Genomic DNA, 23,817 nt, shown 5'->3' with positions numbered 1-23,817 from the left:
TGGTATTTGCTGACTCTCTTCCACCATCACTCGTTTACTGCTGTAGCCTCTCTCGTAGCCGAAATTAAGTGGCACATCCATGTTCTTATATCGCATAGTAAAAATGTTTGTAAATTGTCGAGCTCGAGGCCATACAATATTAAATAACAAACAAATAAAACTGTTTATTTGTATATGTTATATATTGTCGTTTTTTATTTATCGATATTTCGACTTCAATTAGAAGTCATCTTCAGGACTAGAAATACAAAAATACAAGTATTATAATAAAAAACATAAAAGTACATGTATACATTTGACTTACATCGTTGGATGTACCAGATCGACTAATTTAAAATTTGATATGACAAAAACGAAAATAAACATAAAAAGTAAACAAATAAAGAACCGTAATTATAAACAAAATTCTTAACTAACAACAATATAGCATAAAAAGTTAAACTGTGAGCGACACCCATAGCATAAGTATTTATTAAATTCCCACCAGGTAAATGTTGTTGTATAACACTCTCAGCATTAATTTTTGCAATTTTGCTTTACCAATTGTCGGTATGCGTGAGCGCATTGGTCTCTGTCTGACTTAAAATTCATTCTTTTATCGTTGGGTGTGCCGATGATGTGAAGCATCTCCAAAATATAGGTAGGTAGGTTGAACTGGCCGGTCCATGAGGACCTCACATAGACTGATTGAGTCCGTAGTGTTACCAGAAGTTTGTTTTAACGACCAAACTGAAAAACCCTATCAAAAACCAGGACCTATGTTATAAAATAACTCCGTCCTCTTGGCAAATACTAGAAGCTTCCTAGGATTTAAGCCACTTGCTGCTTCTAGATCTGACAGCTGTATTACTCCTAATAGCTGGAGTCTTAACCTGGCAAGTGCAGGGCACGAGCACAGAACGTGCTCGATCGTTTCCTCCTCCAACCCGCACTTCCTACACCTGCTATCACTGACCAAGCCTAATTTAAAGGCATGTGACGCCAGAAGGCAGTGTCCAGTCAGAATACCCGTCATGAGTCTACAGTCCTCTCTTTTTAATGATAGAAGCAACTGTGTTAGTCTAAGGTTGTAAGACCTACACATAATCTTCGACACTTTACAGCCCCGCGCTTGAACCCACGCCTTTTCTGCTTGGTCGATCATGTGCACCTCTCGCCTTCGCTTAATCTCGCCCAATCTAATTGGGACGTCTACGGAGCAAGCTTCAAGGGATGCGCCCTTTTTAGCTAATTCGTCCGCTTTTTCATTCCCATCTATTCCCATATGCCCTGGGACCCAATATAGATGTATGCTTCTCCCTGTCCCGATTCTCTCCAGAGACTGCTTACACTCTAACACGCATTTAGATGCTGTGCTATGCGAGATTATTGCCTTAATTGCTGCTTGACTGTCAATATAAAAATTAACACGGTTGCAGCTTAAGCTATTCTCTTCCAGGGTTTCTACTGCTTTGGTTACGGCTAATATTTCCGCTTGGAAAACGCTACAGTAATCCGGCAGCCTGTAGGATCTGCTTAATTCCGGATCAGCGCAGTATACCGCAGACCCTACTCCTTCCACTATTTTGGAACCATCGGTGTACACATGTATCGCCTCGTCCGCCATTTGCGCACCCTTGCGCCAACCGTCCACCTCTGTTGTGGCCTTAAGATCTCCCTCAAAGTGCAGGTAGGGAATAATGTAGTCTGTTCGTCTTGTGACTGAGGACGCTATACTACTATGGCCATATGGTCGGCGCTCAAGCTGCCCCGAAGCATCGAGCCTGGTTGCGGTCGTTAACGCTTTGTTCTTTGCTACCAGGTCTACAGGTGGAATGTGCAGAATGGCATACAGTGCAGCCGTCGGGGTTGTTTTCAGGGCTCCCGTAATGCAAAGCATCGATAGTCTGCATACCCCCTCTAATTTTTTGAGGTATGTTGTTTTTTGTGTGGCTTTCCACCAAACAAGAACTCCATAGTATAGAATAGGGCTTACAATCGCTGTAAAAACCCAATGAGAAAGAGAGGGCGATAGGCCCCACGTACACCCCAGCATTCTTTTACATGCATAGAGTGCCGTTGAGGCCTTCTTGACCTTCTCCTCCACGTTGAGCTTCCATGACAGCTTACTGTCTAGGATGATTCCTAGATATTTTGTGCAAGGTTTCTCCTGTAAGGTCACCGCTCCTAACTTAGGCCTGGTCCAATTTGGGACCTTGTACCTCTTTGTAAACAAGACCATATCCGTCTTCTCCGCATTGACTTTCAGCCCGACATTAGATGCCCAGGTATGAATATCCCGAAGCGCCCGATCCATCAAAGAACTAATCGTTGGAAGGCATTTTCCACTTATGACAATTGCAACGTCATCTGCGTAAGCCGTAAGTTTTACGGGTCCCTCATCGAATTGCCTGTCCTGTGCAGTGTCCACAGCAGAGGTGATAGCACCCCTCCCTGCGGCGTGCCCCTGTCCACTGATTTCGTGGCCTCGTACAATCCCCATTGTGATGTAATCTTTCTGCAATTTAACATGCAGCCGATCCATCTGATTAAGGCAGGATGTACTTTAATGTAATTAAGACCATCCATAATCGCCCATTTGGCAACATTATTGAAAGCCCCGGCAATGTCCAAGAAGACTCCTAGAGCATACTCCTTATATTCCAGGGATTTCTCTATGCTTATTACCACCCTATGCAATGCGGTGTCTACGGCCTTGCCTTTGGTGTACGCATGCTGTGTTGTGGAGAGCAGCTTTTCATCCACGTTGGACTTTATGTACACATCTATCAGCCTCTCAAAGGTTTTGAGCAGAAATGATGTTAAGCTAATGGGTCTATAGTATTTGGGATACACGTGACCGATCTTCCCCGCCTTTGGTAGAAAAGCTACACGAGCAGTTCTCCAAGAGTGCGGTACATGATTCAGTCTTATGCACCCATCGAATATTATTTTAAGCCATTCCACGACCGCCCTACTTGAGACTTGTAGCATGGCCGGGAATATACCATCTGGGCCCGGCGATTTAAACTTAGAAAACGTCTTCACTGCCCACTCGATCTTGGTATCGGTCACCAAGCCCGGCACCACTAGCTCCGTGATCGAAGTGTGAGTGATGTCTGCTGGTTCTTCTAAACCGTCTCCCGATGGGAAATGTGTATCGAGAAGCACCTCAAGGGATTCCTCACTATTACGTGACCATTCCCCGTTCTCTTTCTTTATTAGTCTCTGGACTATGTTTCCCTTTGCTAGGACTTTTTTCAACCGTGCTGTTTCACTGGAGCACTCTATGTCCGTACAGAAACTTTTCCATGAGTCTCTCTTCGCCCTGGTAATTTCACGCTTGTAGATCCTCAGTAGATCCCTGTACTCGTCCCGACACGCTTCGCTTTCCGCGGTCTTTGCGAGTTTAAACATTTCTTTTACCTGTCTTCTTAGAAGACTCAGCTCATTGCTCCACCATGGCGGCTTTGCTTTTCCTCTGAATCTTCTTAGAGGGCAAGCTTTGTTATACGCAGTCATAAGCGTACTTGTTAGGAATTCATTCGACTCCTCCAGTTCCTCTACATTAGCAACCTCTTTGGGTTGTCCCAGTTTCATTTCTACATGTTTCTGGAATTTAGTCCAATTCGTTGCCCTAGGGTTTCTAAAGGTTCCTCCCTTCTCTACCCTCTTTAGTGGGATGCTGAAGCTTATATACGCATGGTCGGAGAAGGATGGTCTATCGAGAACCATCCAATCATACCTTGATATATCACGCTCGGAGCTCAATGTAATATCCAGAACATTGCTGGATGTTGGACCAATGTATGTAGGAAGATTTCCCCTGTTGGCTATCTGCAAATTGGTTTGCAGGATGTAACAAAATAGAGATTCGCCTCTCTCGTTCGTATCTGCTCCTCCCCACGCATTGTGGTGCGCATTTGCATCTGCGCCTATGACCAACCGCCCTTTGCGCCCTTCCTCCTGTACTAGCCTTTTGCACTCCATCGGTGGAACCTCCGCAGCATGGGCCATGTAGCAGGACGCCAGGATAAATGCCTGCTTATTCTTTTGCTCAACGGCCACCGCTACGAGATCCTCGGTGGTGTAATTAGGCAGCATATATGAATGCAGCTGTTTCCTTACCATTACTACAGCTCGCACCCGTCCTTCCGTTTGTGCGTAGTAAACGCCAAACCCGCGCGCGCTAAGTCCAGAAACCTTTCCTCCCGATGAGAGCCACGGCTCCTGGATCAGCGCCACGTCAAACGAACCCTCCTCAAGGGTTAGGAGGAGTTCGCTCGACGCCACTTTACTGTGTTGGAGGTTTATCTGTAGGACTCGTAGCACCATTGGGCTGTTTGTCCCCCTCCAGCACCTTCGTCTTGACGTCGTCGTCGTCCTCTTGCCCTTTTGGTTTAGAGTATTCGAGGCCCCCTTCAGCCCCTCGTGAATGTTGTGCCGTGTGTTCCTCTGTGCGAGTCACAGCACCATTTAGCGGTTGGTCCTCTTCTAGCACGTTCGTGGTGACGTCGGGGACCTCCACCTGTCTTTTTTCCCTTAGGCTTCTGAGGTCCTTTTCGACTTCGCCCACTTCCAGCGTGTTAGGATTTTTATCCTCGGGACTTCTTTTCCTGAGTCGCATGTAAATTTTGCCAGTGCCAAAGGACATTTTGCCAAGCTGCGTGTACAAAATATCCTCCGCCTGCTTGTTTATTTGGAAGATGTAGAACTGACCATCCTCGGTAGGCCGAGATACAGTAAGTACCTTCCAATCCTGTGTCGGTATGTTCGGATTCTGTTTCTGCAGAAGTCGCAGTGTATCCTCCGACTTCATCACGCATGGTATCCATACCTTAACTTTTGGTACCGTGGGGATTTGCGCTTTATCCACCACCTCAAACCGCGCGTTCGTGCCTTGCCTTTGGAGGTTTGGAACGACTTCCTCCAGCCACCGCAAGCTCGCGATGTTGTCGCACGCTATCATCTTCACACCATTATACCATCCCCCCGAATCAAAGGTTGGAAGGGGCTTACTTGGTTGTTCCCGCATCATCTTAAGCATTAAGCTAATAAGCTCCCTTTCCACAGATCTCCACCTTTCAGTAGTCATTTGTCCGAACGGACTGCTACGATCAACCAGCGCCACAGTCAGTGACTGCTTTGCCACATCACTCATCTTCTCGGGAAAAGCAGGAGTCTTAGTGTTATCTCCCTTTGGAACCTCCGAGAAAGCCGGAGTCTTAGCGTTATCTCCCTTTGGCTTATCTCCTACTTCCGTAGTTGGAACTTCCCTCTGACTGGCAGCTTTCGAGGTAGTTGCTACCTCGCTATTGGAACCCATCTGTCTTACAGCTTTGGGCCTACTTGTCTTGTCTATGCGACTGCCCTGCCTCGCGGCTCTAGGACTGGGTCCTTTCTGCCTCTTGAAAGCAGGCTTGTCGCCTTCTGCCGAACGTTGCCTCTTCATTCTGCCATTCGACGCTTCTTCCTCGTACCGGTTGCAGAACCGAGGGTTTCTCGCAGCAAACCTTTTGAACTGCCTTCGACCTACTTCTACCGCTTCATGGGCTCATTCCAAGCGCTCGATCTCCACTTCTGTTGGGTCGACCACTGCTCCCAAGCGTTGTACAATTCTTAGTGCTGCACGGTACTGCGAGAGAGCTCTTTTACTTCCTCTGCTCCGTACCCTTCTCCACTCTTCTACTCCGTTTTCATTTGTGTGCTTCTCCAACACGGAGTTCATTGAATCAGCACTACTCTCGCTCCCCGAGTCCGACGCATCGCTTAATTCGTATTTGTCGTCCTTGGATTGCGACTCAGTCCTCCTCTTTACATCCTCCTTATTACATTCAGGTAATGAGTTGTTCATCTTGGTCGTACGACCACCTGCCCGACAAGGCGGGCTCAGCGGTCCAGTATTATATACGGGGAAAGAACCGTCCGCCACAGCAGCGCCCCTTACTGCGGTAAGGCCATAAATACTTCCCGAGATGGCCCGGTATCGGGAAGGCTCCGTTCAAATACAGCCGAATTTATCCCCTGGCTGCAAATCGTCCAATAGGCACGGTCCGCATAACACCCTGGATTAGGGGGTTGGCAGTTCTTGGTCACCGACATCCCGCCGCCCTCCTATGAGGCGAAACGGCGTAGATGTCAGTCCTAAACAGCTCCGCCTCATAGTCGGGCGCTATGGAGTTCGGCTAAGCCCTCACACCAACGACAAGGTGCCTACCCTAGTGAGGGTCCAAAATATAGCGTTTCGTATAATGTTTTTCTTGTTGTAGAATTTCTACCTCATCGAAATCCGGAGAGTGTCCAGTTGTTTTGCAATGCTGAGTGAGGGCCGTTTTGTTATCATTAGTGTCCTCTCTCTCACTCAGCATTGCAAAACAACTGGACACTCTCCGGATTTCGATGAGGTAGAAATTCTACAACAAGAAAAACATTATACGAAACGCTATATTTTGGAGATGCTTCACATCATCGGCACACCCAACGATAAAAGAATGAATTTTAAGTCAAACACAGACCAATGCGCTCACGCATACCGACAATTGGTAAAGCAAAATTGCAAAAATTAATGCTGAGAGTGTTATACAACAACATTTACCTGGTGGGAATTTAATACATACTTATGCTATGGGTGTCGCTCACAGTTTAACTTTTTATGCTATATTGTTGTTAGTTAAGAATTTTGTTTATAATTACGGTTCTTTATTTGTTTACTTTTTATGTTTATTTTCGTTTTTGTCATATCAAATTTTAAATTAGTCGATCTGGTACATCCAACGATGTAAGTCAAATGTATACATGTACTTTTATGTTTTTTATTATAATACTTGTATTTTTGTATTTCTAGTCCTGAAGATGACTTCTAATTGAAGTCGAAATATCGATAAATAAAAAACGACAATATATAACATATACAAATAAACAGTTTTATTTGTTTTTTTTATTTAATATTGTATGGCCTCGAGCTCGACAATTTACAAACATTTTTACAAACTAAAGGCCAAAAAACCAACAAAAAAATTAATTATGGAACGGAGAGCACGCCGCAATAACAAAAATACATACTATATCGCATAGTTTTATTTTGCATATCGATTTTGATGCCTTCGTTGATTAAGAAGTCCACTCCAATTATGATTTCATCAACAATACCTGCCACTATAAAATTGTGTAATACCGTGACGTTCCCAATTGCTACTTCACATTCTTCTTCTCCAATTACCTGGGTGTCCTCTCCCGTGGCTGTACCTAATCTTGCTCCAAGCAATGGTCTTATCTTTTTGTTGACTAAATCTGATCGAATGATGGAATGGGATGCACCGATATCTACAGTCAGTAAACGTTCCTTTCCATCCACATGTCCTCCAACAGTAAGATTGCTTGATCTTCCAATCAGCGAGATAGAGATTATGGGACATTCAATTGTGGGAGCCAGCTGTTTAACGATTGAGTGGTCTTGGAGATTTGCTCATCTCCTTCTGCTCTGCGTTTACGACCACCCACATTATTGGAACTGTTAGGGTTGGTGTTGCAATAACGCGCAATATGCCCTGGCTTTCCACACTTAAAGCATTTTACTGCATCATTATTCTTCTGCTGCGTACCCTTCAATGCTTCCAAAATTGCGTCTACCCAGTCTGGCCTTTCCACTTCCACGCGATGAGCTTTGTACGCTGGCTTACTCAAAAGTGACGCTGTTTCTTGAGTCAGTGCATGGGATACCGTTTCTGCGACTGTAGGTTTTGGGTTTGCATATGTCGCTCGCTTCGTTTCTACGTCCCGTATGCCATTTATAAAACTCAGGATTTTTACCCTATCGGTGTACTCCACGGGTGCGTCCGCATTTGCCAAATGTGCCAACCTTTCAACATCCGAGGCAAACTCCTGCAAACTCTCAATCGCGCTTTGGTGACGGTTTTGAAACTCAATTTGGAATATCTGTTTTCTATGCTCGCTTCCATAACGTCTCTCGACAGCGGCCATCAATGCTTCATAGCTGTTCCGTTCGTACTCTGGAATAGTCTGTAAGAATTCGGCAGCTGGTCCATTCAATGCTACGAAGAGTGCAGCAACTTTATCTTCAGCATTCCAGTTGTTCACTGTTGCGGTCTTCTCAAACTGTAGCTTAAAGACCCGGAAAGGAACAGACCCGTCAAAGGATGGTGTTTTTACCTTTGGATTGCTTGCTGAAACAGCTGGCCGATTTAGTTGTAACTGCTCCATACGACCTTTTAAATCATCTACTTCTGCCTGAAATTGAGCCATTTTTGCATCCTGCGCTTCCAGTTTTGATGATACCTGTTCAAAAATTGCTGCCGACATTTCAGATATACGTTCCTCTTGCGCTTCCAATTGAGATGCCATATATGTCTTTTGGTCTTCCAGTTGAGATGACACTTGCGACGTCATTTCTGAAATACGTGCCTCCTGTGATTCCAGTTGGGATGCCATATATGTCTTCTGTTCTTCCATCTTGGATGTTATACGGTTCTCCTGGGATTCTAGTTGAGATGTTATATCTGTCTTTAGCGATTCCAGTTGAGAAGCCACTGTCGATGTTTGAGCAGATATTGCAGCCAAAATCATGTTCAGTCTGTGCTCGTAACTGTCTGCGTAACTGTCTCTTCCATTTTTGTTGTTTCCTCGCCATCAAGATGAAATTCATACTCTTCCACGTCAATTCCTTCTAATTCCATTGCCTCTCGTAGTCGTGCCTGAAGTTCGAGTTTAATGCCGTTTGTATTCAATCCAAGGCTCTCCAACTCCTTCTTCAGTTGCTGGATCTTCAATTCACTGAACTTTGCCATGTCCTTGTTATCCTCTGGAATTTATTCAACGATTCCTCTTCTGACACCAATTGTAACGAATTTACTTGCAATTCCCCTTATTTGCAATCTTCTGCTGAGTTCGAATCACTAAACTGTTGAATAAATAACTCCAATATTTAATAATGCAAAATGGCCTTTATTAAAGTACTTCACAATAACACTCAAAGAATAGCTTTCTTAATAACCAAACTGATTGATAGCTCAAATGAAACTTCTCTTCGCCTCTACCGTCGCGCCTTTTATACTTTTTGATTTCTCATTGCATACTTCCAGGCTTTTCTATTCCAGAACTTACTAGTTTGTTTCAGCTACAAAATCGCCAGCCACAACTACGTTTCATTTGAGTAATACTTGCACAAATTATTTCCCTCTCTTGTGACAACTCAGATAAGATATATGCATGTGTTTGTTGCATTGGTTCTCCGCTGCTCGTATACGTACATATGTGTAGACGCAGTTATTGATTCGTTTATGTAGATACATAATGATTGAATTATTGATGTGAATTCACGTCACTGCTTAGCATCGGCTTAGAGATAACCCCTTAGTTTTGCTAATATTCGTAACAATACGTTTGCGACATCCGCCCAATGCAGCTCCTGCCATGGACGGTGCCACTTTCCTAGATGTTCTGCTCTCCGCGACGGCAACCCCCCGACGGGTTTCATTGCGCCATGTTTCCAGGCCGCATACCCAAATACACCGGGTACCCCAATGCCCATCACGATCTATGACATTCAAACTTGCGGGCGGACAGTAGGGGTGAGATGTTAGCGGATCAAATAGAAGAAACGACGTTCTGCACAATAAACGGAGACGCCCCCACACGTATGGTAGGAAGTTTTCACAGTTCACCGGATATTTCAATCGTGAGCGCAGAACTCGTAAACTGTGTCAACCGGCAGCCGATGGTAACATTGGCATCCGACCACCTGCCAATACCTATTTCGCTAGAGCGTTCCGCCGACTTCAGCGTCACAGAAAAACGCACTTTCATTAACTTTAAAAAAGGAAAGTGGGACGAATACAAATCATTTACAGACAACCGCTTTGCTGCCCTCCCTATCCCAACTGATGCCCGCCAAGTGCAGCGTGCTTTCCGCAAGGTCATTAAATCCGCCTCAGCTTTCATTCCCGCCGGTAGAATTCCCGAAATTCGGCCCACTTCCCGGCGGCGGCCGCAAGTTTAGCGAGAGAACGTGACCTTATAAGAGAGCTCGATCCCGGCGACCCCCAAATAAGGGATATAAACCAACGCATCAGATTGGTTGTGGATGAACACAAGCGGGCGAAATGGGAGGAGCACCTAAGCGGTTGTAACCTCTCTCCCGGTGTAGGTAAACTTTGGTCCACTGTAAAGTCCCTATCGAATCCGTCTAGGGACAATGACAAAGTCACCATCGCCTTTGGCGACAAAGTACTGTCGGATGCGAAAACATGCGCGAGCGCTTTCTGCCGACAATATAATGCATTCTACGGTCGACAGAAATAGACGGAGGCCCAACAGACACGCACATAAACATAAGTTCAGAGCGTCACCAATTACCATCACCGCCAAAGAGGTTGAGGATGCCATCGGTTATGCTAAACCATCAAAAGCAGTTAGCCAGACGGCATAGCCATGCCGATGCTTAAAAGCCTAGGGAAAGAGGGTTTCGAATACTTAGCGCATGTCTTCAACCTGTCTCTTTCCACCTTTGTCATACCCGAAAAATGGAAAATGGCCAAGGTGGTCCCGCTACTAAAGCCTAGGAAACTAGCTAACATAGGAGAGTCATATCGCCCGATATCTCTCCTATCGCCAGTAGCCAAGACGCTTGAAGCCATTTTGCTGCCCTAATTAGCAAATTTGCAGCTAGCCTACCATCAGCATGGCTTCAGAAAACTCCATAGCACCACCACCGCGCTAAATGCCATCAGCACCCAGATAAATTGCGGTTTAAATCAAAACCCCCACCATAGAAAAGTACTCGTAGCGCTAGACCTATCAAAAGCTTTTGATAGGGTCAACCATGGCACGTTACTGCAAGACCTGGAAGAATTAAACAAGGGGTGCCACAGGGTGGTGTCCTATCCCACCTTTGTTTAATTTCTACTATCTAAGATACCTTTGCCACCAGAAGGAGTTACTATCGTTTCCTACGCCGATGACTGCACAATAATGGCCACAGGCCCAGGCCCACAGATCGATGAGCTTTGCAACAGAACAAACGGCTACCTCCCTGATCTCTCCAGTTTTTTCGCCTCGCGAAACCTGTCATTATCATCGACTAAATCCTCTGTAATGGCACCCTACGGTCAAACTCAACACATCAAGCACACATCAGCTGATGTCGAAAATGCAACCCGGCGTGTGAGCGGCTTGCACAAGAGATACATATTGTAACGAATGTTAGCAGCACTGAGCAATGCTATCGTCTCTAAGCCGATGCTAAGCAGTGACGTGAATGCACATCAATAATTCAATCATTATGTATCTACATAAACGAAACAATAACTGCGTCTACATATATGTACCATGTACGTATACGATCAGCGGAGAGTAGATTCTGGAAGCGCCTAAAAGATGTATAAAATTGTGTAATTTTAGTTATAACTGAGAAGTTTGAGAGCTCATGGACAATGCTAGTAGATTCTAGAAAAATGCGAACGAGGAAACCAAAGAGTATAAAAGGCGACAGATGTAGAGGCGCTGTAATTCAGTTTGATTTGAGTTGTCAAGCAGTTTCGATTAAGACGATATCTAGCGAGCAATAGCAGTATTATTTTGAATAGTAGAGTTTCATTGAGCTATCAATCAGTGTGGTTATTAAGCAAGCTATTCGTTGCACAGTTTGAGTGTTATTTTTAGCGATACGAACCTAGCAAAAGGGCAAATAAGAGGATTTGCAGCAAATTCGTTACAATATTTTAATCATTAATTTTTCAAACACGATTGAAAACGACACGTTAAAACTAAGAAGTGTTAAATATATATAAAACAAACATTAATAAAAACAACTAAAAACATTTTATTAAACAATTTAAAGACAAATTAAATAAAAGTTAAAATTACAAATAGCTGTGTTAGTTTGTTGTTGGTGTGTGAGCGTGGGGCTGCAAACCCAAAAAATTAGTGGCATCGAAAGGCCACTTTACATGGCGACCGTGACAGGACCACACACGTGCACAAAATGGCGGGTTTGCCTTTAAACTGCAGCAGAAAATATTGACGCACAACTCGAAGCTTATTTTACAAAAAGAGTTGAAAATAAAACGTTTTTTAATTTCGTGTCATGATAGTTGGATTCATGCGTGTCTCTATCTTATATGGCTTTAACCCATTAGATCTGGTTTGTATGAAGAAACTAGATAGCAAAGTCAACACTATCCCGATTATTGCTAAGGCTGATGCTATGTCAAATCAGAACCTAATCGATTTAAGAGTAGAATTATGCAGGAACTGCCTAACAATGGCGTCCACATATATCAATACGGCTGCAACGCAGATTGAATTTTCATCAGTGGGTGAGTTTTCTCTATGGAAGTACCATCAGTCAACGAGTTCCAACATCATCGGAATCTATCCACCGAATCCGCATCTGTAACGCTGGTACAGCAACGTGTATGTATGTATATGTATTTATATGTATATAAACAATTATTATTTTCATACGTATATTTCAAAATCTAAATATTTTCATAAATTGTTATTAAAGAAAAAAAAGTTATATACGGCAAATTTGTCATACATATATTATAAATTTCAACGCATTCACTGTGTTTTACATAACATGTGGACAGCCTCTTTTGCTTGAAACATCCACACATTTTTTTTAAGGAAAATTGCAATATATATAGAATATTTTAAATATTATTTCGGGTTTTGCATATGAGTATAATTGCCAATTGATACACTCTAGTGCGTTTTAACTGACATTTAATTGAATTTAATTAATTCTATGGAAATTTTTCTTTTCGAAGACGAGTTCCTTACAAACCTCTTATTAAGTCCGTGCAAGTTCAAATGTTTCTAAGTTTTTTTTTTTTGCATTCAGTATCCGTCCTGAATTCATTAGGCCATAAATTAATCAAATTTAAAAATTTCAACTTTATAAATTAAATTTTTCCATATTAATACCCGCTGCGAAACTCCTTATAAATTCCGTATTAATTCCCTACCAATAAGGCATGGCGGCCACCGTGGTGTGATGGTAGCGTGCTCCGCCTACCACACCGTATGGCCCAGGTTCACACCCCGGGCAAAGCAACATCAAAATTTTAGAAATAAGGTTTTTCAATTAGAAGAAAATTTTTCTAAGCGGGGTCGCCCCTCGGCAGTGTTTGGCAAGCGCTCCGGGTGTATTTCTGCCATGAAAAGCTCTCAGTGAAAACTCATCTGCCTTGCAAATGCCGTTCGGAGTCGGCATAAAACATGTAGGTCCCGTCCGGCCAATTTGTGGGGAAATCAAGAGGAGCACGACGCAAATTGGAAGAGAAGCTCGGCCTTAGATCTCTTCGGAGGTTCTCGCGCCTTACATTTATTTTTTTATTTTTTAATAAGGCATAAAACCAGCCTTATGAAACCCTTATTAAACCGTACTTAATAAATCAATACAATGTGAAATTTTTTTTTATAAACGGTGGTTTGTTAAAAACCAGTTAATTCTTTGATATATGCGGTGGTTCCGTTAAAAACCAATTAAATTTTTTGATACATGCGGTGGTTCCGTGAAAAACCAAATTAGATTTTTTTTAAATAAAGCGGTGCGTCCGTTTAAATATATAAATTTTTTTTTTAACAGAGCGGTGCGTCCGTGAAAATATATGAATTTTTTAACTGATTACCCCATTTTTGAGATTTTTACCAATTCATGTCTATATACTTTTGTGCCATTTTAAATTCAATTAGTTCTTACAGATTTTTCATACAATTAGATTTCAGTTGCAATTAATTCTGCCAATAAATTTTTAAATATTTCGTTAGCGACAATTCACTGTAAATCAATTCACCTTTCCCAAAATATTTATTTCTCTTTTTCCTCAACATTTTAGCTTCAATTATAAAGTCCTACATTCAGATAAGTGCTTCATAAATTTCATAGTAGTTAAACTAAGTTCTTTCGTTATTCTGATAACTACATATGTACAACCTTAGAGATAGGAAGAGAGTTCACAAAACTTCAAATTCGGAATCCGATTCCGATAAATCAGCCTCAAGCTACGAAAGTTTAACTTCATCTTTGACCGAAAAGGTCACCAAACAGGAAAATAGATTATCTTTGTCAACAGATTTTCCAGGCTTCGAAGATTCTTCCAGTAAAAATTTAACTTCGAATTTAGCTTCGAATCTTAACGACTCAAATAATGCAAAATTAACTTCAACTTCTTCTACTTTAAAATCAGAGCTCAATGACTCAAATAGTACAAACTTAGTTACCCCTTCTTCTAACGTAAACCAAGATCTTAACGATCCAATTAGTACAAACGTTGCCTCACCTTCTGCTAATTCAGCTTCAGATCTTAACGATCAAATCATGGCAACACTTGAGGAAAAGAAAATTTTCATTAACACATGTGCTAATTCTAAAATAGTCGAACAAACTGTTAACGTGTGTCGTTTAAATGCAAAATCAAATTTAGTAAAAACCATTTTAGCCTCAACGGCATTTACTGATCCGAAAGACGTGGTAGCGAAATTAATTGTAGAACAAAACAACGAAGTAACAGAGCATCAGGTTTTAGCTTTTCGATCACGTGGTAACAATACATTCAGAAATTCACCTGGTAGTTATCGTGGTTTGTACCCAAAACACAGCTACACTGGTTATAGAAATAACAGTTCATTTTCATACAATAGCAACCGTAGCGGTAACAATAGTCAGCGATATCGATATGACAATAGAAATAGATACCAAAATAGTAACAATAGCAATACACGTGCAAACTCAAATTCAAATCCAAATAATAGTAGCAATAGAAGCAACAATTCAAGATCGTCAAACGGTAGAGGTAGGAACGCAAACATACGCGCTTTAAACGCTAGTGCCCCTCATGAGCGAACACTGAGGGAGGACGAACTAAGTGAGGAAGCGAATTTCCTTCACCAGTAGGCATATACTGTTTAAATTTAAATTATTCGGATTTCATAGAATTACAACTTAACGGGTCACAACAATTTTGTTCATTTTTAATAGACACTAAAGCAGACACTAGCAGAAACTAAGCAATTTTTTTAGTGCTATTTTTATAGATGCTTACTTTTTCCGTTAACGTTTAAACTTCATATCAGAGCCTAGATTCAGTAAGTGTGAGTTTTGATCCCAAGCCTCAGGGGTTCTGCTGGCACCTACGAGAATAATTTTATACAAAACATTTCTTCCAAAATCAAATATCTTTTGCATTTGCTTCCTTCTCTCTTCGAGTTAAAATATTTCTTGTGCCAAGATACTTAGTTTTCGATTACCTTGCGTGGCATAACACCACAATAGTCCTGGAATTCCCTGAACTCATTGAGCTGGGTGAGAAAGATTTAAATATCAACGTGCCAAAAGAGAAGTAATGCATAGAATTTCTTTGTATAAGTTTTGAAAGTGTTAGGCTCACGGCAGAGTGCTCGCTATAAGCTGCGCTAGGCGAGAAGCAATCTTTATTTTGATATATTTTACATAGTGTTGTATAGCCGATCGAAATATCTAGCCGTTATTAATATGATTATAAAACAAGAGTTTTTTTGATTAGTCGGTTATTTCATCAACAATTAACGACAATGTGTTTGCCAACACTTTTCTTTTTAATGCCTGGCATAAATTATATCCTAGGTGAAATGTTATTGTTCTGGTAAATTTTATTGACTGAGCAATTTTTTATGGTGAGTGTTCCATTGAAGTAAATTCAAAATTATATGGGGGCTAATGAAATTGTGGCGAATTTTTGGGCAATATTGTGAATTTATACCTGAGTGAAAAAGAAAGAAAAGTACCAATCGTGGCTACTGCCTAAAGAGGACCAAAATTGAAGAAAAGGGACCAGCGGACCAAGACCATTTTTGCTCCAAATGGACCAAAGTGGCAACCGTGAAAGCGACGAAAACTACCTTTCAAATTTCTCCACAGACACTGGTGAGTTTTTCGGACATGACAGCGTTACCACTTGGGCCAGAATCGCGGATAAAAGAACTGGTAACGATATTCGGTTACATAATGTTATGGGTACTATTTTACCGGTAACGCTCAGAATCGGGGCGTTAAAATAAAGAATATTCTGGTGGAATATACATACATATTTTATCACAAATTTGTACAAATAAGTGTTCTTTTTTAAAAGAACCAATTTACTTTAATTATTTTAGTGCATTCCCTTTAAAATTTAACAAGTGAAAAAAGTCCTAAGAAATAGCAGATAAATCTCTCTATCACTCACATTCATAATATCTACTTTTCTCCCATAACCGGTTTCAGCTTTTTCGAACATTGTTCAGAATAAGAGGAAAGGGAGAAGTGAAAAAAGTCACAAGTAATTTTTATTTAGAATACGAGGAATGGGAGATGGGAAAACACTCGGAAGGAATTTTTATTTATAATTGGGCTGATTATGTTTAAGATCCCTTATCGATGCTACAAATAAGTCTTATACGTAAGAGCCGAGGCATAATATTGTGACGTATTTTAGCATCACTAAGCTATGTACATGACCACATAAATTTAATCATCATTTACACACTTCCATGGAAGGCGATGAGAAGCACATTCACCTACAGAAGCAGCAGCTCCAAGTGAAGAGATACCTCACACACACAGATGTAGTCATCAGCCAAAGATTACTCACATATACATACGCATATATGCAGCTCAATTACCAAGCAGGAGATACAGCAGTTATAGAAGGCGAAACGTCTAAACTTTATTAGAAATATGCGTATGAAGCAACCGAGAGTATAAAAGCAGCGCAAGCTGAGTAGTCAGGAATCAGTTTGATTTAAACACGCTATTAGTTGCGAAGTTAAGTATAATTGTGAAGTATAATTGTGAAGTATAATTGCACTACTCTCAAAGTAGTCTAATAAAGACCATTTTGCAATAAAGAATATCGGAGTGATTTATTCAACAGTTTAGCGATTCGAACGTTAGCAGAAGGTTTCAAATAACATGTAAAAAGAGTCAAGTTGGTTAGTAGCTATAAATAACATCAAAGTGCTATAACTTATGTGTTTGTTTATTGACTTGGGAAATGGGTCAAACGCGACGATGTAATGAATTTGGAAATAATTTCGCCTCTTTAAACAAAAAAAAAAGGTCTAATGCACACCAACGGCCCTATTTTGAGTGTAACCCGTAACATTGCAAAAAGGCAGTTTCACAATTGAAATAAAATAAAAATGTGAATGAAATTTTGTATACATATAGTACTGTATAGTCTGCACATTTTTATAAACTAGTAAACTAACTTACTAAACACGTAGCGGTAACAATTTGTTACCACCTACTCTGATGGTTACGTTATTTTTCACAAAATCTTGAAGTACGTGTTTAGAAGCATTGCATGTTCTTCACAAATATATTTATGAATAGCAAATATCATACTAGTTTAGAACATTTTTTATAAACAACATGTAGACACGTTACCGGTTATGCTCGCAATTGTGCCGTAAGCTGCCTGTTTTGCGTACTTCAGGAGAATGCAATACTACGCAAATGAATTGTGCTTTTTTGTATGGATGCATACTTTGGTCGTTTGAGTAAAACTCCGTTCGTAGTTCGGCGTTAAACATGTAGGGCCCGTCTTGTAAATTCGTAGGGAAAATTAAAAAGATCACGTAGAAAATTAGAAGAACACCTCGGACTAAATCTCCTTGAAGGTAAATCGCGCCTAGCATTTTTTGTCCGCTTAAAACTGCAGTGATTTAAAAGCCGAAAAAAGAACACGTTCTTCTCGGTTGACATAATAGTATTCTAACATTAACAAAGAGACTCGCTTCCCAAGGCAGTCGGTTCTATGTACCGGAGCGACTCGGGATTTTTCCCGACCAAGGACTGTCATTTCAGTGTGACCCCATTTAATTTGTTTCGTCCCTCCCACAAATTGTCATCCTCCCAGCGGCTCCTTGCAGCAGGACTGCTCCATACTCTCTTACTCCGGGAAGGTATCGAATCCAATCCGGGTCCGTCTCCTGACCCCGGTCCTGAGAAATGGTTTTGCTGCATCTGCCGGAAAAGAATCTTTTTAGGACGGTCATACTCTGTTCAGTGTGTCTCGTGCAAGCGATGGTTGCATCGGACAGGTTGTTCTGGGCTTGATCCCAAAACCCGACGTCCACGTAACTTTTATAAATCTTTTGTGGCTCCTTGCTGTTCACGCCCAAGGGCGTCCCGTAGTCTACGCCTAAGCGCCCCCCCCACTACCTTCCAGCAAGCCACAACAAGTACCCGCTGCTGCTCGCGCCCCACGGCGCCAACAACTCAAACAGCTGATACCACTCATAACTACTACCTTCGTAGTAGAGTTGGTAGCAATGCTGAGCATCAGCCCCTGCCCCCGTCTTCAGAGTGGCGGCGTCTCCCCTTATGCACTCAGAATTCTGCAGTTAAACTGTAATGTACTAACTGGGAAGATTACGGAGATAGTCGATTTCATGAAGCGGCACAACATCCGCATTGCTGCGATTCAAGAGACTAAACTCACAGCAAGATCTGCACTGCAGATCTGTTATGGGTATAATTTCCACAGAAAAGATCGCGAGAGCGGAAATGGAGGCGACCTCGCGTTTATCATACACCACACTGTGCAATATTATATATTTGATCCTGGCATCGACCGCAGGGACAATGTCTTAGAACGTCAAGGCCTATCTGTCCGCTCAGGCGATGCAAACCTAGGAATCATCAACATCTACATCCCTCCTGCCACCTGTTGCCCCAGTGGATACCGCCCTAATATCAGGCCTTACTCACTGGCAACAATCGCATTATCTTAGGCGATTTCAATGCCCATCATGATCTATGGCATTCAAACTTGCGGGCGGACAGTAGGGGTGAGATGTTGGCGGATCAAATAGAAGAAACGACGTTCTGCACAATAAACGTAGACGCCCCCACACGTATGATAGGAAGCTGTCGCAGCTCGCCAGATATCTCAATCGTGAGCGCAGAACTCGTAAACTGCGTCAACTGGCAGCCGATGGTAACATTGGCATCCGACCACCTGCCCATACTTATTTCGCTCGAGCGTACCGCCGACTTCATCGTCACTGAAAAACGAACTTTCATAAACTTCAAAAAAGGAAAGTGGGAAGAATATAAATCCTTTACAGACAACCGCTTTGCTGCCCTCTCTATCCCGACTGATGCCCGCCAAGGGGAGCGTGCCTTCCGTAAGGTCATTGAATCCGCCTCGGCACGTTTCATTCCCGCCGGGAGAATTCCCGAAATCCGGCCCCACTTCCCGGTGGAGGCCGCAAACTTAGCGAGAGAACGTGACCTTATAAGACAGCTTGATCCAGGCGACCCCCAAATAAGGGATATAAACCAACGCATCAGATTGCTTGTGGGTGAACAGAAGCGGGCAAAATGGGAGGAGCACCTAAGAGGTTGTAACCTCTCTACCGGTGTGGGTAAACTTTGGTCCACCGTAAAGTCCCTATCGAATCCGACTAAGCACAAAGACAAAGTTTCCATCGCCTTTGGCGACAAAGTGCTGTCGGATGCGAATAAATGCGCGAGCGCTTTCTGCCGACAATATATAATGCATCCTACGGTCGACAAAGATAGACGGAGAGCCAATAGACACGCACATAAACACAAATTCAACGCGTCACCAATCACCATCACCGCTAAAGAGGTTGAGGACGCCATTGGTCGTGCTAAACCATCCAAAGCAGTGGGCCCAGACGGCATAGCCATGCCGATGCTTAAAAGCCTAGGGAAAGAGGGTTTCAAATATTTAGCGCATGTCTTCAACCTGCCTCTTTCCACCTTTGTCATACCCGAGAAATGGAAAATGGCCAAGTTGGTCCCGCTACTAAAGCCTGGGAAACCAGCTAACATAGGTGAGTCGTATCGTCCGATATCTCTCCTATCGCAAGTGGCAAAGACGCTTGAAGCCATTTTGCTCCCTTATTTCCAAGCAAATTTGCAGCTAGCCCCTCATCAGCATGGCTTCAGAAAACTCCATAGCACTACCACCGCGCTAAATGCCATTAGCACCCAGATAAATTGCGGTTTAAATCAATACCCCCACCATAGAACAGTACTCGTAGCGCTAGACGTATCAAAAGCTTTTGATACGGTCGACCATGGCTCGTTACTGCAAGACCTGGAAGGATCTACCCTTCCCTCATGTCTTAAAAGGTGGACCGAAAATTATCTGGGTGGTCGGCAGGCATCGGTGCAATTTAGAAACGAAACATCAAAACCAAGGAGAATTAAACAAGGGGTGCCACAGGGTGGTGTACTATCCCCACTTTTGTTTAATTTTTACATATCTAAGCTACTTTCACCACCGGAAGGAGTCACAATCGTTTCCTACGCCGATGAGTGCACAATAATGGCCACAGGTCCAGGCCCAAAGATCGATGCGCTATGCAATAAAATAAACGGCTACCTCCCTAATCTCTCCAGTTTTTTTCGCCTCGCGAAACTTGGCATTATCACCGACTAAATCTTCCGCGACCTTATTTACAACATGGACGTCCCAAATGTCGACCATTTTGAACATCCACGTCGATGGCACTACGCTACCGACTGTCCTACACCCCAAAATCTTGAGTGTGACGTTTGATCAGGATCTACATTTTGGTCAGCACGCAGCCGCAATTGTTCCGAGAATTCAGAGCCGTAACAAAATCCTCAAATCCCTCGCTGGCGGTACCTGGGGAAAAGATAAAGAAACGCTCATGACTACATACAAGGCAATTAGCCAACCGATTACGTGCTACGCGTCACCCATATGGTCGCCAAGCCTAAAAATTACCCACTGGAAGAAACTACAGGCCTGCCAAAATACTGCTCTCAGAATCGCCACGGGCTGTCTTCTTATGTCCCCAGAACACCATCTGCATAATGAGGCGAGAATACTCCCCATCAGGGAGAGAAATGAGATGCTGACCAAACAGTTCCTGTTGAATACCCAGAAACCTGGACATCCCAACAGACATCTGATTGATTAACCAGCACCGCCTAGGGGCTTAAGGAATCATCTCCATAAGCATTTTGAGGAAATACGGCACCTGAGAACCCAGCCGTATGAAGTGAAAAAACACAAGCAGGTCCTTGGTGAACTCCATAAACAGGCGGAGGACCTTTATGCCGGGAATTGCCCGGTGAATCCAGTACTTAAAGAAAATTATCCAAAACTCGCGGAAGAGGAACGCATACACCCCAGGGAAACGCGTGTCACTCTTGCTCAACTTCGTTCTGGATACTGTAACAGCTTAAACTCTTACCTATCCAGAATCAACCCCGACATACAAAATGTATGCCCCGCTTGCAATGTGTCCCCACATGACACCAACCATCTCTTTAATTGTAATGTGGAACCAACGCCTCTAACACCCCTTTCCTTATGGTCCGCCCCTGTTGAAACGGCAAGTTTCCTTGGACTCCCATTAGAGGATATTGATGACAATTTATGATCGGTCGCTGCTATTAGGTGGGACGAGCATTGCTACAACAACAGCAACAACAGGGGCGCGGAATTCTTTTTTATTTATTTATTTTTAACGGTTAGGCGCCAAAATTTATACTGATAGTTAAATTAAATAAATGTATGTTTCCGAAATTGCAGATCTGAAGGAAATTACAACATGAATGCCCAAGTTGCTATGCATTTAATCAGGGTGTTGGAAAAAACGGTATCGCCAGGTGAGTAATATGAGTATTTATTCAATGGGTGACTCAAAAGTAGAGTTAGAACTTTAAGAAAAAATATCGATACTGATACTCACCGTACATACTCAGTAATAACTATCGGGTATACTCGATCCAAGTGAGTACTTCGGAACAATTATCAAAAGTGAAGAAACTTAGTATTTTTGTTTTAAATGAGAGTATATGTAGTTAAATTTAGTAGAAACCAATACATATATGTAGCTCAGACTTCACCGCTGTTAGCACTCCTAATTTACAAAATGTTACTAAATTTCTATTTTGCGTCATTAAAAAATCCACTCGTGAAGTTTCACCACTTTATACATGCATTATCCTTTTTTCATTTTTTCAAATTTTTTCAATGAAAAAGTGGGCGTGGTCATAAACCGATTTTGCCAATAACACCAATATTCGTTGGCAAGGTGGTAAAACTGCTAACTTTATACAACAAAATTAAGGTCTCTTAAGCTAGCCCACCTTTCCAGCCCACTCAAAAAACGAGACCGTACTAAATTGCATAATATTTAATTCCAATTTAATACGGGTTAATTAAATTTATTACACTTTAAAAAAAAAATCGAGGGTTGGGCAAGCTTAAACCTAAGTACGGTCTCGTTTTTTGACTAAAAATGTAGCTCAACATTCTACATTTTAAAATGTTTAGAAACTTTATTAAGGATTATAAAGGTTCGGATTAAAACCGGGATATAATTTTTATGATAGTTAATGTTTTATTTTTTATTTTTCTATAATTATTGTTTTTGTTTTTATCGGCCTATTGATAAATCATTCAAGGTTCGAATCGAGCTCAAGGCCAGAAAAATATTTTTTTTCTAATGATAATTATTGTTATTTTTTAATTTTTCTAAATTTGAAAAATTGTATTTTGTTTTTGGAATAGTAGGTAGAAAATTTTTCAGACAACCTGCCATAGCTGCGCAGATAGATCCATTTCGAAGGGTGCTAAGCCTTCATCATCAGTACGCTTTAGGCATGCTGCGCTAACCATTTAGCTATACAGCGGTGGTTTGTTTGACTGGCAAATTTGCTACTTCTATTCCTTTTTACCAACTATATATTTATTCAGTGTTGCGCCATCTGGTGCAAATCACTGATAATGCTGGATTTTTGTTTATTGTCAATTACTTTGACATTCCCAAGTGCAGCATGCCTAAAGCGTACTGATGATGAAGGCTTAGCACCCTTCGAAATGGATCTATCTGCGCAGCTATGGCAGGTTGTCTGAAAAATTTTCTACTTACTATTCCAAAAACAAAATACAATTTTTCAAATTTAGAAAAATTAAAAAATAACAATAATTATCATTAGAAAAAAATTATTGTTCTGGCCTTAAGCTCGATTCGAACCTTGAATGATTTATCAATAGGCCGATAAAAACAAAAACAATTGTTAATAAACCATGAGCACTTGGGAATGTCAAAGTAATTGACAATAAACAAAAATCCAGCATTATCAGTGATTTGCACCAGATGGCGCAACATTGAATAAATATATAGTTGGTAAAAAGGAATAGAAGGAGCAAATTTGCCAGTCAAACAAACCACCGCTGTATAGCTAAATGGTTAGCGCCAGGCATGCTTAACGAACGAAACGATATCATTTCGTTACGATAATCAACGTTAATAAACGAAACGAAGTCATTTCGTTTCGTTTATTAACGTTAAGAACGCCAAATTAACGTTAATTTGACGATCTTAACGTTAATAAACGAAACGAAGTGACTTCGTTTCGTTTATTAACGTTGATTATCGTAACGAAATGATATCGTTTCGTTCGTTAAGCATGCCTGGTTAGCGCAGCATGCCTAAAGCATACTGATGATGAAGGCTTAGCACCCTTCGAAATGGATCTATCTGCGCAGCTATGGCAGGTTGTCTGAAAATTTTTCTACTTGCTATTCCAAAAACAAAATACAATTTTTCAAATTTAGAAAAATTAAAAAATAACAATAATTATCATTAGAAAAAAATTATTGTTCTGGCCTTGAGCTCGATTCGAACCTTGAATAATTTATCAATAGGCCGATAAAAACAAAAACAATTGTTAATAAACCATGAGCACTTGGGAATGTCAAAGTAATTGACAATAAACAAAAATCCAGCATTATCAGTGATTTGCACCAGATGGCGCAACACTGAATAAATATATAG

General features: G+C 41.7%; 1 protein-coding gene across 2 annotated transcripts in view; it reads left to right on the top strand.

The window, feature by feature from the left end:
- Positions 1 to 23,817, top strand: part of Fs(2)Ket (Importin subunit beta Fs(2)Ket) — a 227,891-nt gene that overhangs the window by 30,232 nt on the left and 173,842 nt on the right. The window contains exon 2 of one of the 2 annotated variants that reach the window (XM_067766286.1): positions 21,564 to 21,640. The exons of the other annotated variant lie outside the window; for it this stretch is intronic. Within the exon in view, the coding sequence (XP_067622387.1) occupies positions 21,583 to 21,640 (58 nt within the window). The 5' untranslated portion in view covers positions 21,564 to 21,582. The remainder of the gene's footprint in view (positions 1 to 21,563; positions 21,641 to 23,817) is intronic. 2 annotated transcript variants of the gene reach the window in all.

The sequence above is a fragment of the Eurosta solidaginis genome, chromosome 2, assembly GCF_040869045.1.
Source record: "Eurosta solidaginis isolate ZX-2024a chromosome 2, ASM4086904v1, whole genome shotgun sequence".
NCBI lineage: Eukaryota > Metazoa > Arthropoda > Insecta > Diptera > Tephritidae > Eurosta > Eurosta solidaginis.
The sequence above is the reverse complement of the archived record's forward strand: the minus strand, read 5'-3'. Positions and strand labels throughout refer to the sequence as shown.